The sequence below is a fragment of the Paraphaeosphaeria sporulosa genome (assembly GCF_001642045.1).
Source record: "Paraphaeosphaeria sporulosa strain AP3s5-JAC2a unplaced genomic scaffold CC84scaffold_12, whole genome shotgun sequence".
NCBI classification, from domain to species: domain Eukaryota; kingdom Fungi; phylum Ascomycota; class Dothideomycetes; order Pleosporales; family Didymosphaeriaceae; genus Paraphaeosphaeria; species Paraphaeosphaeria sporulosa.
This window is the reverse complement of record NW_017253371.1, coordinates 194,731-207,874: the sequence shown is the minus strand read 5'-3', so window position 1 is coordinate 207,874 and position 13,144 is coordinate 194,731. Positions and strand designations below refer to the sequence as shown.

The 13,144-nt window shown below is 53.5% G+C and overlaps 8 protein-coding genes across 8 annotated transcripts; 3 read left to right on the top strand and 5 right to left on the bottom strand.

Moving 5' to 3' along the window:
* Positions 1 to 165: 165 nt before the first annotated feature.
* Positions 166 to 938, bottom strand: CC84DRAFT_297689 (uncharacterized protein). The gene has a single exon (XM_018185784.1). It carries the CDS (start codon positions 788 to 790, stop codon positions 206 to 208), a length of 585 nt encoding a protein of 194 aa, XP_018030717.1. The 5' UTR covers positions 791 to 938; the 3' UTR covers positions 166 to 205.
* A 92-nt stretch (positions 939 to 1,030) lies between these two features.
* Positions 1,031 to 1,882, top strand: CC84DRAFT_1199291 (uncharacterized protein). Its single transcript, XM_018181611.1, has 2 exons — positions 1,031 to 1,193; positions 1,242 to 1,882. Exons 1-2 carry the CDS (start codon positions 1,111 to 1,113, stop codon positions 1,573 to 1,575), a joined length of 417 nt encoding a protein of 138 aa, XP_018030716.1. The 5' UTR covers positions 1,031 to 1,110; the 3' UTR covers positions 1,576 to 1,882.
* Positions 1,883 to 2,529: 647 nt separating this feature from the next.
* CC84DRAFT_297684 (uncharacterized protein) lies at positions 2,530 to 3,638 on the bottom strand. Its single transcript, XM_018185783.1, has one exon. The coding sequence runs from the start codon at positions 3,549 to 3,551 to the stop codon at positions 2,730 to 2,732; it is 822 nt and encodes a 273-aa protein (XP_018030715.1). The 5' UTR covers positions 3,552 to 3,638; the 3' UTR covers positions 2,530 to 2,729.
* A 996-nt stretch (positions 3,639 to 4,634) lies between these two features.
* CC84DRAFT_1209336 (uncharacterized protein) lies at positions 4,635 to 6,468 on the top strand (the record flags this gene model as incomplete). The annotated part of the gene is made up of 5 exons (XM_018182213.1): positions 4,635 to 4,670; positions 4,784 to 5,237; positions 5,287 to 5,343; positions 5,396 to 5,594; positions 5,669 to 6,468. 5 exons carry the CDS (start codon positions 4,635 to 4,637, stop codon positions 6,162 to 6,164), a joined length of 1,242 nt encoding a protein of 413 aa, XP_018030714.1. The 3' UTR covers positions 6,165 to 6,468.
* A 1,428-nt stretch (positions 6,469 to 7,896) lies between these two features.
* CC84DRAFT_297603 (uncharacterized protein) lies at positions 7,897 to 8,473 on the bottom strand. The gene is made up of 2 exons (XM_018185781.1): positions 8,411 to 8,473; positions 7,897 to 8,364 (listed from the first exon to the last, which is right to left on the bottom strand). The coding sequence occupies exon 2, from the start codon at positions 8,230 to 8,232 to the stop codon at positions 7,945 to 7,947; it is 288 nt and encodes a 95-aa protein (XP_018030713.1). The 5' UTR covers positions 8,233 to 8,364; positions 8,411 to 8,473; the 3' UTR covers positions 7,897 to 7,944.
* Positions 8,055 to 10,936, bottom strand: CC84DRAFT_1128976 (DEAD-domain-containing protein). The gene is made up of 3 exons (XM_018175816.1): positions 8,521 to 10,936; positions 8,411 to 8,467; positions 8,055 to 8,364 (listed from the first exon to the last, which is right to left on the bottom strand). The coding sequence occupies exon 1, from the start codon at positions 10,855 to 10,857 to the stop codon at positions 8,533 to 8,535; it is 2,325 nt and encodes a 774-aa protein (XP_018030712.1). The 5' UTR covers positions 10,858 to 10,936; the 3' UTR covers positions 8,055 to 8,364; positions 8,411 to 8,467; positions 8,521 to 8,532.
* Positions 10,937 to 11,169: 233 nt separating this feature from the next.
* Positions 11,170 to 12,262, bottom strand: CC84DRAFT_1155096 (proteasome subunit beta type-3). Its single transcript, XM_018176918.1, has 4 exons — positions 12,170 to 12,262; positions 12,102 to 12,120; positions 11,600 to 12,051; positions 11,170 to 11,545 (listed from the first exon to the last, which is right to left on the bottom strand). Exons 1-4 carry the CDS (start codon positions 12,170 to 12,172, stop codon positions 11,402 to 11,404), a joined length of 618 nt encoding a protein of 205 aa, XP_018030711.1. The 5' UTR covers positions 12,173 to 12,262; the 3' UTR covers positions 11,170 to 11,401.
* A 169-nt stretch (positions 12,263 to 12,431) lies between these two features.
* On the top strand, positions 12,432 to 13,113 carry CC84DRAFT_1102144 (uncharacterized protein; the record flags this gene model as incomplete). Its single annotated transcript, XM_018174949.1, has 2 exons — positions 12,432 to 12,998; positions 13,054 to 13,113. 2 exons carry the CDS (start codon positions 12,432 to 12,434, stop codon positions 13,111 to 13,113), a joined length of 627 nt encoding a protein of 208 aa, XP_018030710.1.
* Between the last annotated feature and the right edge of the window lie 31 nt (positions 13,114 to 13,144).

Below are 13,144 nucleotides of genomic sequence, written 5' to 3'. Positions count from 1 at the left end.
GAGAAGTTCCGGATGAAGCCGCTTTCGCATTTCGGACCCCATGCCGCGGCTGTCTACAAGTGCGGCATGTACAGCAAAGGTACGTATTTGATCGGCGATACGGCCATGGCCGAATTTTGGCATGAGCGTTGCAATACTTGGTGTTTTGCCTCAACTTGTCTTGGTAGCGGTGGTGCTGTGGACATGATCCGTCGGCATGGAGAAATCATGCTGATTGCTCTGCTCTCGCTTTCTCCTTCTGTGCCCTGAACTCCTTGTCTTTCGCTTTCTTCGCCTTCTTCCTGGCCGCCTTGTCAAGCTTGCCCGCATCGTCCGTCTTCCTCTTCTTCCCTTCACCCGACAAATGACCAGGCTCAATCTCCTCTTGCGCCACGAAATTCGAGCGATCGCCAACCTCGCCCACTTCTATCGCGCCCTCTTCTCTTTCAAACTCGGACATGTCTTGCCAGTCCTCGGCTGCAGTGCCATCAGTCATTCCTGCGTTCGGTTGGTCCTTAGTGCCGTCGACCGCATTGCGCTCTCCGCCTTCAGGTTCCGGCGTAGGCTCAGGCTCCAGATAGTTGCCCTTGAGCCCGGCGGCTACTCTGCGTAGGTTGTGCATGATCACGCCGCCTGTAGAACCACCTTGCGCGCCGAAGGTCGTGCCACTAGGGGTGATGAGCGCATCGGGGTGTAGGTGCGAGTGCACTTCGGAGTTTGCTAGGTATTTATCGAGAATCGAGGCGGCCTTTTCGAGGGTTATGGACTGCGACGATACGACCCGGTGGGGAGCGAGAGTTTCGGCGTGCATCTTGTAATTTGCACGTTGCAATGGAATGCCGGTAGATAGCGTTCAGCAGTTGTCCAGTGTCACCCACTTTGTCTTCATCCGAAGCGATCGGAAGAGCGTCGCAAGTACGTCGCAGGCGCAATGCTGTGCTGGATAGAAAGTGTTGGAGGGAAGCTGCGACTGATTTTCGCGACTGCACTTTTTGATGCACGGGCCAGCTGTAGATTTCGTCGGCGACAAGCTCGCTGCACCTCCGAGCACCAGCGAACGACCCTTACGCCAACTCGATCCCCCAGCGTCGCGTCCCCCCATATCTTCAACGCGAACGAGGAGGAGGCGCCATGAACGCTCTCCGCTGTCTACGGGCAGTCGCCCGTCCCTCTGCGGCACCTGCAAGCCTCCTCACGCCCGCCGCAACCTCACGGTAGCCCGCCCAGCGTCTCAGCCCGCGTCTCTCTCTAATAATGTACAGATTCTCGATGCCCTCCTCAGCGCGCTCGATTTCCCTTCTTGCCCCCCGCCGACCAATGCTCCAAAACCCAGCAACGGGCTTCACGCTCCCTACACCAGGCTCCGCAACCTCCCCGGCGATACCCTCCGCTGAGGCCCTGGATCTCGCGTCAAAGATCTCTGCACACCCTGCCATTGGCTCCATGCAAATTCGATGCGGTCCTCGCGACACGTACAACCCCAGCCACTTGGTGCGAAAGAGGAGACATGGGTTCTTGAGCAGGATACGAACGAAGAAGGGCCGGAAGCTATTGATGCGGAGGCTGAAGAAGGGACGGTGGAATTTGAGCCATTAAGAGACGGGTTACATTGGTATAGCATGAGTGGTGGTGGTGGTGTGTGTGTGTAAATGTACGTGAGCGGAGAAGACCTTGTATACTAGGGATCGCGTCGAAGAAGGCAGAGACCTTTGAGACCTCTGACTGCTCGGACTGTTGTCTAGCGGCGCAGTCAGCTGCGAGAGATCTTGCAATTGGTTCGCAGAGTACGGCAAGAAAGTGACTGGCCATAGGCTTGCCTGTCAATGTAGACATATTGTACAACATGGAAAGTATCCATCATATGGTCACACATTCGAAATTAGCCTCTGTTGACAAGGCCAACTTTTACGAGCTCTAGTGGGTCCCATGGACTTGGTTCCATCATAGATACCTCCAGAAGACGAGTCCTTTGCCAATCATACATGCCTAATTCTGTCACAACAAGAAGCACCAATCATCACGGGAGAATACTGAATACGAACCACAGCTCAAATGGATGAAGAAGCCATCTGAGCCATGGATGGATCATCGGCATTACTATAAATCCTCTCGCCTGCTTTCCGATACTGAAGGCCATGTATTGCCCAACTCTTTCGGCTCGTGAACATATCGTCAACATGTCCACTCGTCAGCCTCAGAACCTCCCAGCCCTCCGCGAAACCACCCTGGGCCTGATCAACGCTATCGAAACCCATCCAGAGCTTCCAACCCGCAAACCCATCGCGGCAGTCACATCCTCTCCATGCATGGCTGTGCTGCCCGCAATAATGCAATCATACAGGCGCTCATGAACAACACTCCGCCGCCAATTAGGCCTGTGACGCGTGGCATCATACCAATTGTGGCGTCTTCTACCATAAAGGAGAATCAGGGGAAGGAGCTGGAGCTTGATGCTTCTGGACGATACGCTGTGACGTCGCCTTTAGTAGGAAGCCGACTCCGGTGACTTTCCTGATGTCTCTAAATCGCTGACTAGATGCAGGTGTCTTCAATCAGCCTGTAGGTGATTGTGATGGTTCAATTGTGGTCCGATCGAGCGTCTGGAAAACCTGGTAACATGTTGGATAGCAGTGGCCGAGTTCCTAGTAAACTATAGTGAATCTGAATGGCGATAATGTGGGTCGGCGAGTAGATGCTGAGGCAGCCGTGGGTGTAGTCACAGGCAGAATCCAAATGTTATTCTCCGCTGATCATTTTCCATCATCTCTGCTGCCCGAATCAGCTGCTGCCCTTTCTGCAGAGGCCTCCTCGGCATCTTTCCAGTCATCCTCTGTGGTTTCGTCCAGTTCCTTGGCAAGCTTTAACTCTTCATCAACCTTATCAATCTGCTTTAGTATGAAACCTATTGTTGCATCTCGGGCCTTGTCCGCTCTGTTCAAAGCCTCCATCGACATCTTGCTGTAGTCCTGGAGAGACTTTGAAGGCGTCGGAGGTGCCGGTTCCGTATCCTCCAATTTGGCTTTCTTATCCGCGAGCAATTTCCGCAACACAAAGATGTTCAGATCTCGCTCTTGTAGGTTCTCCTCAAGCTCTTTCCTTGTCGTCTCTTCTTCAACCTTGTGCTTCTTGGCTGCATGCTCTTTCTTTGCTGCATCGTCGGCAACTTTCCAGCTCCAGATTGCTTGCTTTGCGCAAGTTTCGATGTGAGTGAACCGGATGGGTCCAATGTTCTGACCGCCGTACCAGCGAGCGACTACCACAACACCTTCTGTGCCCGTATCGTTGAGCACGTGCTGAAGCCTGCTGCCAGCCCACTTCTCGCCATCATCGTCGTGGCCTAGGTCATATAGAACTTTAGATGCAGGGGTCAGAGATTTCTGCTTGGAACGCGTTCGCCATGCTGCAATTTTGTGCGATGCTGTCCTGAACTCCGGAAGGGTTTGAAGTGCTTTGGCCGAGAGGGTAGGTGAGAATGCGCCTATGAATGCTGATGTCTCGTGCTGAATCTTTTCGGAGCGAAAGATGGTTGTGGAAACGTCAGAGGGAGGCGAGTGCTCTCTTTTCAAGGCCATGGCAAATTCGCATGTGGTTGTGAAGCGGTTATGTACATGCCTGCGGGAGTTTGGGTATTGCGTAGGTCAAAGGCCGAGGAAGGTTCAGCCGAGGTTTGGTCTGTGCGTTTTGTACTCCAAGGAAGGATCTACCGCTGGACATGAACGTCTCCGTAACGACTTTTCGTCTTGAAACATAGATCAAGCTGTTTTCATCCTTATTCGTCAGCTAGTATTACATCAACTGGCTTCATCTATGCGGTGCTTCCGGGAAGTGTATAGTTCATCTGCTCTTCGCTCTTCCAAAGACGATCAATCTCGAAGCAGTGACGAGATCCCCCCTCTGTCATGCGGAGAGGAATGATTACATCCTACGATCCAGTCAAAGCAGAGGACCAGCTTTCAAATAGAAGTATGGCCGACTTTCACGCACTCTGGACTCTGGTCAAGATCATTTGTTCCCACAGCAAGAGCTTGTTTGCCTTTCTTTGCCACCTCCCACTTCAGTAAAAAGCCAATTCTCCATTATGTCGCTTTCTTCAAATCGAAGTTGATAGAGCTTTGTTTAGGTATTCTCTCTCAGCTGGGTCTCTAATCTCTACAGCAACCTGCGCGGTCCGGTTGCCCCGCTTGACCTGGCCAAGTTTCTCTTACCTGCCTATATAAAGCTCCTGTTCCTGTATCTTCAATTCTTCTCGAGATCAACTACACCACCACTCTTCGAACCTTGTAGACACACCAGGCTTGTTTCGTGCTTGGCGGGACCCAGGTTTGTGGTTTACCCCCGCGTCTTCGCTCGCTGTACATCCGGTTCCACCTCATTGAGTTCGCTCGCAAACCCAATCTACCCTGACATCTTTCGAATAACAACCTTTCTTTACTGCAGCAAGAGTAAGTGTGACATCCTTCTTTAATTTTTCCTGAGCGAGTGCACAATTGTGGAGGATCTGGCGCGGCTGCCCTGCTGCGTGCGAGGCAACTACTGCTGTCGCATTCTATTTGCACCGCAGCCACGAAAACTTCGGCCTCGAAAAATTTCCCGATACTCAAACAGACTGACATTCAGTTACCCATCAGGCAAGCGAACTTGGAACGCGCCTCAAGATGGGCCGCTTCGAGACGCTGAAGCCGGAGACGCAGGTAAGTCACCCATGCCTCGTTCCAGTCGTAGGAACGACAGCGGGTTCCAAACTCGGACGCCATAGTGTGCGTTCGTATATGAGCCAGAAAATTGATATGACTTGTTGTACCAGGACATGGTGAACGCCATAATACCCGCTATTGCCTCTTCCTACAAGATTGATCCGGAGAATTTCAAAGACATCATTCCCGAGGATATCCGCATGAGACAATGGGACTGCGAGCGCCGCGATCACATCAAGGACAAGCCAGAAGACGAGCCGCGCAATTGGGGCGTTGAGTTCCTCAAGAGCCTCCAGGCAATCGCACGCTTGAACGGAGGTGACCTGGGTGCAGTGCAAGCACGTCTGCGCGAGCTTGTTGCGAAGCATGATGAGAAACACCCGTGGGCTCGTCTCGAAGACATTCGGCAGATCAAGGCCGAGTGCCTGAACCCTCGCTTGCGCAACCCAAACGCTCAAGAGCCGGCGTCTGAGTCTAGCTCTGACGACTCCCTTGATTCTTATCTGGAGGAGCTGGTCGAGCAGGATCTCCCGAAGGGCATGAAGCGTGGTCAAAATGAGGCGTGTATGTTTGCGAATTTTTCACTCTCAGGCGCGTATTGACTGTTTCCTAGATGAAAGCCGCGTTCAGGGGTGGTGGAAACCCGCGAAGCCGAAGAAACCCAAGAAGCGTGAGTACTGCTGGTAGTTATCATATAACCCTAAACTAATGAACTTGTACAGCCGTCCGACTTCGTCGCGATCCAGACGTGGGCTGGGACCGTCGCGGAAAGGACAAGAGCAAGAGCCGAGACTTCCGTCAAATCTCCACCGACAGTGGCACTCCTGACCCTCTTCCAGAGGATTCTCCAGCACCTAAGCCGAAGCGCCGCCGCCTGAATTCTAAGGCCGCGGTCATCAAGAAGGAGTCGCCGACCGTCATGTGCGTATCATTTTTTCTGCATTTACTTCAGGCCCTTACATCTTGATACATTACTGATTTCTAACCTGTAGCAGCGACGAAGAGTCCGACGAAGATGTACCTGTCGAGGTCAAGAAGCTGCAAGCTGAGCTGGAGGCCGCCGAAGCTGAACTAGAGGTGAAGCGCAAACGCTTCAAGTTTTTGGAGGCGAAAGAGAAGGCTCAAGCTGCGAAGGTGGCCCGGGAGGCCTCCACCGGTAGTGCTAGCGGTCCTTCTCTGAATAGTCGCTATAGCGTCAATCGCTACACTAGCTACAACAACTACGAGGACGATGATAATCGCAACGGTCACAACAAGCACAACGGCTTCACTGGTTTCCAGAGATTCGATGGCTCCGATATCAACCACGGCTTTCGCGGCTTCAATGGTTTCAAAGGCTTCACCGATCGCAACGGTCATTCTCCCTACCCACTTCAGACCAATTACCCCGCTCGAAAATACTCGGACTCGCAGAATCTGCCGCTTCCTGAAGACTATTACCAGAATTCCGACGAAGAAGACCCGGAGGACGTTGATGACGACGATGAGTAGCCTGGGCGTTCGCCTCATGCACGAACATTGATTTGTCTGGAAATGGCCCTGGGCAGGAAGATGGGCGGCATTCGTTCGAGCATCTAACGTCGTTCTGGACATCACACATGGAGCCCTTAAGTTACGAATATGAAGTGTGAATCAGGTCTTCCCTGAATTGGATGATGGTATAGGGCGGTGGATCGTATGAGAATTCCTTAGACTTGGGAGTTTGGTTAGTCGTCGGTAGTTGGAGTCTTACAATTATGGGCTTCCAGCGCATCTCGATGGATCTCTGACTAGTTTGCGGAACTCTGATAATGAGACCTTCAGTATTGCTCTTCACGTTGAATGCTTTGCAGGTTGGCATGCAGGAACAGTATCAGAGATCTGCATGCTTGACCACCTCCACTGCCTTTTGTTGTTCTCAATAGGTATTCGGGTAGCCTTTCAAAAAATTCTCCTGGCCAAATTGCTCAGTCCAAAATCCTGACTAAACTTCCCCGGTATTAAGGTGATCAACGCTACAAGCACATGCACATCATGTGAGGTTCCGTGACTAGGTACAATTGAGCCCGACTTGCACCTACATCCATAATCCCATCCTACTTCGCGACCATGTCCAGGTTCCAAGGAGCATTCTCGCCCTCCCAAATACCGCTTCCCAACACTTTACCGCAGATCTTTCCTATACACGAATGTTTCTCAATCAATCTTCCTTCCACAATCCGAATCTCTCACGTATCACTGACCGTTGTAGCACTGGTTCAACATGTCTGCTCATCAAGAGGAGTTGGTGATGATGACTGGGCCTATGGTTCAGACTCTGAGATGTCCTATACTACTGATGAGGTAATGAAGCCACATGACGATCCCTCCGCAACTGCTCACCAGTCGAAAGGACCTAAACTACACCACTCCCTCCAATGTAGATTCCGACAACGATATCCTCACACCTGCAAAACCCTTAGATAGCAGCTCTGAAGACAGTGACGACGAAGATGAGTAGGAGGACTACGAAGATGAATGTGCTCCTGGTTCTAACAACGCCTCAACCTGGTCCTCCCTCCTCCTCGACTATTGGTACGAAATCGAAGATACCATCATCGGCTATTTGACCCTTGTAATACCTGTAGCAGCAGTCCTTGTGAGCATGTGGATGTGCGCTTGCGTCAGAATTGCCATCAGTTCTTGACGCGGCGGACACACACCTGCACCAGCTACAACGGTGTACTCTGCAACCATCTCTACCACTTCATATCTGGACACATATTCTGCCGCTCCAGCTGTCTTCACTGAAACGGTGATTCAAGTCGCTTTGGCTTCGATTACGCCAACGACTACAGGCACGACAACGGATGCAGACCAAGATGCCATTTCTGCGGCACTCGTCAGAGTTTACCAAGCCCCTGCTGCTGTCTCCGAAGCGTCTCCCGAGGCAGAACCTTGTTGAGGTGGTGACCTGTGGAGCCGGCTCCTTGAGGTGGCAAGAGTGCGAGCGTCTATGTTCAAGTCCTTTCCTGACACCGTCTACTGCGCACTGTTGCAGGTTGGAAGGATCATCACAGATGTGAAACGGAATGTGCATCGTAGTTGTCAAGCCGACCCGACATTCAGATAGAACCCACTTCAGAAGCAGCAGCAAGAAGAGCATCAGGCACAAGACGCGACAGCGGACCTTGGGCGCTCAGACGCAATGGAAAAAGAGCAACAGGCCGAACAGTACCCCTGCTCTACACTTGCAACGCCGAACGGGTACTTGGTGGAGCTGCCAAAGGAGCTACTACACTACAAGGAAGTACTAGCCAAAGAGCACTTCTACAACGAGCAAATGGACACTTATGAAGGCACTACGCGCGGGCGATGCGATACAGAGTCGCAGGCACAAATATGTAAGTATCGAGGAGGAACAGGGAAGCAATTCACCCAGTACCCGGGGTCTCGATGGAGACAGCAGATGATGACGCGGGGTATACGGGTATAGTAAGGGCAAGTGGATGTTTGGACTTGAGGCGCCGGGACAACCGTCTGGGGACCACAATGAGTGCAGGTAAATCTTGAGGTGCGGGGTGTGGTGTATATCCCTCATCAGCTGAGCACGAAAAAGTCTCTTTCCGCAAGAACAACACGTCTACTTTGTTCTTGGTGCTTCGCTTGTGCAGTCTTGTGACTCTTCGCTCAGTATGCGGCCTAGGCGGACAAGCAAAACCATGGCGTGGATCTTGCAACGTCAAATACGCTCAGTTTGAGATCAAATGGTCACATACCGACTTCCCCATTCACAGAAGCACCACGAAACTCTTGATCGATATCTTCAGTAGACTCTGAGATTACGTCAGAAGTAACATACGTTGATATCACTATCGAAAATCCTCACTCTGACCAGATCCTAACCACCGAAGCCCTTCCCACCGTCAGTCTTCTTTCCCTTTCCACCCTTCTGCTGCGCAGCCTCGTGTTTCCGCAGGTCCTCCGGCAGCTTGCTCTTCGTGCTGTTCGCCAGCATCTGCTTGAGATCGTACAGCACATCCGCATCGTTGTTGTCCCAGAAGGTGATCGCGACACCAGTCTTGCCCGCACGACCCGTGCGACCAATACGATGAGTGTAGCTCTCTATGTTGTGCGCCATGTTGAAGTTAACGACCAGACTAACGTCGGGAACGTCAAGACCACGTCCTGCGAGATCGGTAGCGACCAGCACTTGGGTCCGGCCGTCGCGGAGGGACAGCAGCGCGGCTTCACGCTGTTCCTGTGTCTTGGAACCATGCAAGGTGACTGCGCTAAAGCCCATTTTCTGGATGTCGCGCGCAACAGAGTCGCAGTTGCGCTTGATGTTGACGAACACGATCATAGGCGGAGCAAACTCGTTCGAGTAGAGGATCTCCTGTAGACGCTTCTTGCGCTTGTCTTCGCCTGGCACAAACTCGACGCGTTGTTCGACAGTCTCGACGGCTTCGCCCTGTTTACCGATGGTAACAATGGCTGGTCGTCGTAGGTATTTCCTTGCTATTCGTTCAACGGCAGTGGGCATGGTAGCTGTGTACATCATCGTCTGGCGGTATTGGCCTTGAGTCATGAGGCGTGAGTCTTCCGCCTCTTCAGTATCGGGCTTTTCGTTGTTGACAGGGAGGGCGTCGAGAATCTTCTGGACTGGCTCTTCAAAACCCATGTCAATCATGCGATCAGCTTCGTCCATAATGACATAACAGCACTGGCTCAAAACTAGTACACGGCGCTCAATACAATCCAAGAGACGACCGGGTGTGGCAATGATGATCTCCGCACCGTCGCGAAGCTGGAACGCCTGTTCCTCGATAGCGTGCCCTCCCACAATGACCGCAGTGTTGTAACCCAGAGGGGCAGCAAACTTCCTGGCTTCAACCTCGATTTGCTGGGCCAATTCACGAGTGGGCGCAAGAACAAGCGCGTAAGGACCATCGTTCTTGTTGGCGGCGCTGAGCCGAGGAAGTCGTGAAATATAGACCAGCAAAGGTAGGACGAATGCAGCCGTTTTACCAGAACCAGTCTGCGCGACACCAATGAGATCTCGCGCTTGTAAGGCGATGGGTATGGATGCACGCTGGATGGGTGTGGGCTCATTATACCCCGCTGATTCCACGATCCGAAGAATGTTGTCTGGGAGCCCAGCCTCTCCCCAGTTGCGCATGGGATTAGGTATCGAACCTCCTTTCGTCGCAATGTCGAAGTCTTCCTTGAAGATGCGCCAATCGCGCTCGCGCATATGCTCAAGCTTCTTATCGCTCCAATGCTTGTCCAACTGTGCATGCGGGGCCTCGTTCCGCCGTCGTTCCATCTCCAATATTTGCTCTGCGCGCTGCCTACCGTTCTCGGGGTCTGCTCGGATCATAGCTTCGATATATTTCCTGATGTTCGCATCAACACCCTGCTCGCGGTCCACCTCTTTGGCGAAACCGCCCAACGTTCCACGGCCGAACAGGTTTACATCGGCACGTTGATCGTATATCGGGTTGTAGTCTGGGCTTGTGTCCTCCTCATCGTTCCACTCAAAGTTGAACTTCTTCTCCGTCGTCCGCCTCCGCTTCTTCTTCGCTGAGAACGTAGACTGATTTATCTCGGCTCCCATATATCTTTGCCTAACCATTTGTGCCTCCGCATCTTCGGCCACCGGTCTCTTCGCGCCGCGCTTGTCTCCAGGCTTGGGGGCTGACGGAGGCGGCATATCGCTCTTCGATCGCATCGATGCAGGTCCGCTTGGAGGCTCCGCACGCATAGCCCGAGGGCCTGTCGGTACTGCTGCCGAATTTCTAGACCCGTTTGACGACACTCCATTGCTTGGATATGAACTTGTGGCGCCGTTTGTAGCTTCCTTTCTCTTACGCGCATCTTCGACCTCCTTCTGACGCCTCTCGAGCGCAATACGTTCTCTTTCGGCTTTGGATAAGAACTTGGGCTTGGCTGCCGCTGCCTCCTTCTCCCGCTTTGCCTTCAGTATGTCATCGATACTAGGTGGTTGCTTCTTGTTTTGTGAAGCGAAGCCCTTCTTCTTTTTCGGTTGCCCAAAGTTGGGGCCATCTTCCTCAGGTGGAGGCGGTGGCGGTGGCTCTATACTCGGTGGTGGTGGAGGAGGCGGTTCTGAGCTTGGTGGCGGCGGGGGAGGAGGAATATCTTCTGGGGGTGGAGGCGGCGGGTCGCGTGGAGGCGGTGGTGCGCGAGCGCCGGCAATTGTTGCCATGTCGCGCGACGTATGTGAAGAATTTAGAAGGCTTTTCTGTTACAGGACACTCTCTATGCAGAGAGGTAGCGGTGGAGCGTCGGGAGTGGAGAAGTTCAGCTTGCGCAACTGAAAGTCGCGGAGGTAGACTAGTGCGATCGCCTGGTCACGTGCGGGCTCTGCCTCAATCCCGGCTTCAACGCGCCCCACCTTGTAGAGCGACCATAACTGAACCTTCACGCTTTTGTACGCACGCTGAGCCTCTAGGTCGCTCCATTTGGGGCGATAGCCCATCGACAGAATTCCTATCGGATCTCACGCAACAGAAACATCGGAAGACAAGGAGAACAGGACAATGTCTAGGGACCATCGAAGCTTTGATCGAGCCCTGTCATACCCCAGTGGAGCAGTTCATCTAGATTATACCATATGCCGTATCATGATGGATGCCTCGTCGTCTTCCTGTTGAGGCTCCTTTAGGCTACTAGCCATGTCGTTCATAACGCTTATGATTCCAGAACCATTGATCGCTTGTACCCAGCAGCATTGCATGCCGTGCACCACCTCAGTCTTGCCTGCCCTTCAATAACCGCTTCGTCACCTTGTCCTTCTCGATGATGTAGACGTGCGCTCCCCAGCCTGATAGAGCGTCTCGGTCCACGGCGTTGAGCAGTGCTTGTGAGCACGTCTCGAAGAGGTCCTCCGGTCCCTGTTTCCGATTGTTAGTTACAGGTCAGGTGTAGGCTACAGTAGGCAGCGTTACCAGATCCGGCTCCCAAAGCCCCTCGCAAGTACCAAACAACTGGTCGCTCGCTGTTCCGCTCACGATGAAGTCCTTCGCGAAATCAATGCATCCAATGCTGTCAAATCCGCAGATGAACGGTTTTCCCGTGGTCTGGTTGATCCCCGCAATCACTGGGCTGACGAAGTATGGGCCGAACCGCCGCTCGTACAGACTCGAGCTGACAAGGTTGGCCATGGTCTGCGGGCTGATGTTGCGCTCCTCGCGCAGTCGGTACATGTTGACTTTGTAGCGGAATAGATCGGAGACGGTCGATACGTCGGTAGCGAGACCTGTTAGACCGAGGAAGACGTCGCCGTACTGGAAGATCTTGGGGAAGTTATTGGACACAGTGAGGGCTTGCATGCCAAGGCGGAGATCGCAGGCGATGGCGACGCAGTCTTTGCCCACCATGGCGACGCAGGCACCGCCGTCTGTTCGAGGTTAGGAGCTTGACTCTACAGAATGCGGAGGGCGGGCGTACTAATCGAGAACGGCGACGACTGGGGCTGTTAGCTGTATGTCATTGCGGTGGTTGATGCGCGAGCTTACCATGGCTCGGAATTGTGGGAGAAGAAGCTTTCTACGGGGTATGCAGTGCTTCTCTAGGCGGAACGGGGATATGGGCGAGGAGGGCGAGGTGAGGGGCGGCGGTGGCAGAGCTAGCTGGCGATGCTCGTAGGTAGCAACTGTTACGCGGCGGGCGGCGAGCTTCATTGGCCCGAGCGCGTTAATCGGCACGTGATCGCGAATTTCCTCCGCGCCCATCAATGCTAACACTGGGAGCTCTCCTACAATCGCATTCACACACACAATGAGCTTACAACGGCACCTCCGAACGGCACAGTCGCTGCCACCGCGGCTGATCAACTTCTTTGAGAAGTACCCGCCGCAATCGCTGCTGCACTTCACCGCGCCTGCTGCCCCAACCGCAGAGACCGCATCCACCGTCGCGCCAGCAGAGCCCGTGGCCTCTCCCGTCCACGCCGAGCCCACAGCACAAGAGCCACTCCGTGGCGACTTCTCCGTACCCCGCAACGTACCAGCCGAAGCCCAGGCTGGCCTCCCGTACCCAAACCCCTTCCTCCCGCGCAAAAACCACACCACTGGCCGCTGGTACGGGCCCGTGTTCGGCCTTCGCCAACAAGCCGATCTCGTCAAACTAGCACAAAAACACGATGTCCTCGATTTGTTGCCGTGGACTATCAAGAAGCCCGGTGCCAAGGAGCAGAGGCGGATAGAGAGGGGCTTACAGGTCAAGGGCACGGGAGAGGGTCAAAAGGTTAAGGGAAAGCTGTGGGAGAGGACGCTCAAGGGACGCTTGGAGATGAGGAAGAAGGCTATGATGGAGATGCCGGCTTTGATCCAGGAATGGAAGCAGGTGAGTTCAATCTGGATTGCTGGCAGGCGGAAACGGTATACTGACAAGCGCACAGAAGGGCCATGGTCGCGGATGGAAGAAGTACCCCTCGGGCAAGAAAGGGAAACTAAATTAGTCGAATGGGGGTATGGCAGGAGGTGTCGAAG

What these genes read in the sequence shown, in the direction of transcription:
- CC84DRAFT_297689 (XM_018185784.1), bottom strand. Translation starts at nt 790, where the DNA reads ATGCACGCCGAAACTCTCGCTCCCCACCGGGTCGTATCGTCGCAGTCC.
- CC84DRAFT_1155096 (XM_018176918.1), bottom strand. An exon ending in GGCTTTGGGAGCCGGATCTG is followed by an intron (nt 11,546 to 11,599) that starts GTAACGCTGCCT and finishes AATCGGAAACAG; the next exon opens with GGACCGGAGGACCTCTTCGA.
- CC84DRAFT_1199291 (XM_018181611.1), top strand. Translation starts at nt 1,111, where the DNA reads ATGAACGCTCTCCGCTGTCTACGGGCAGTCGCCCGTCCCTCTGCGGCA. An exon ending in ACGCCCGCCGCAACCTCACG is followed by an intron (nt 1,194 to 1,241) that starts GTAGCCCGCCCA and finishes AATAATGTACAG; the next exon opens with ATTCTCGATGCCCTCCTCAG.
- CC84DRAFT_297603 (XM_018185781.1), bottom strand. Translation starts at nt 8,232, where the DNA reads ATGAGGGATATACACCACACCCCGCACCTCAAGATTTACCTGCACTCA.
- CC84DRAFT_1128976 (XM_018175816.1), bottom strand. Translation starts at nt 10,857, where the DNA reads ATGGCAACAATTGCCGGCGCTCGCGCACCACCGCCTCCACGCGACCCG.
- CC84DRAFT_297684 (XM_018185783.1), bottom strand. Translation starts at nt 3,551, where the DNA reads ATGGCCTTGAAAAGAGAGCACTCGCCTCCCTCTGACGTTTCCACAACC.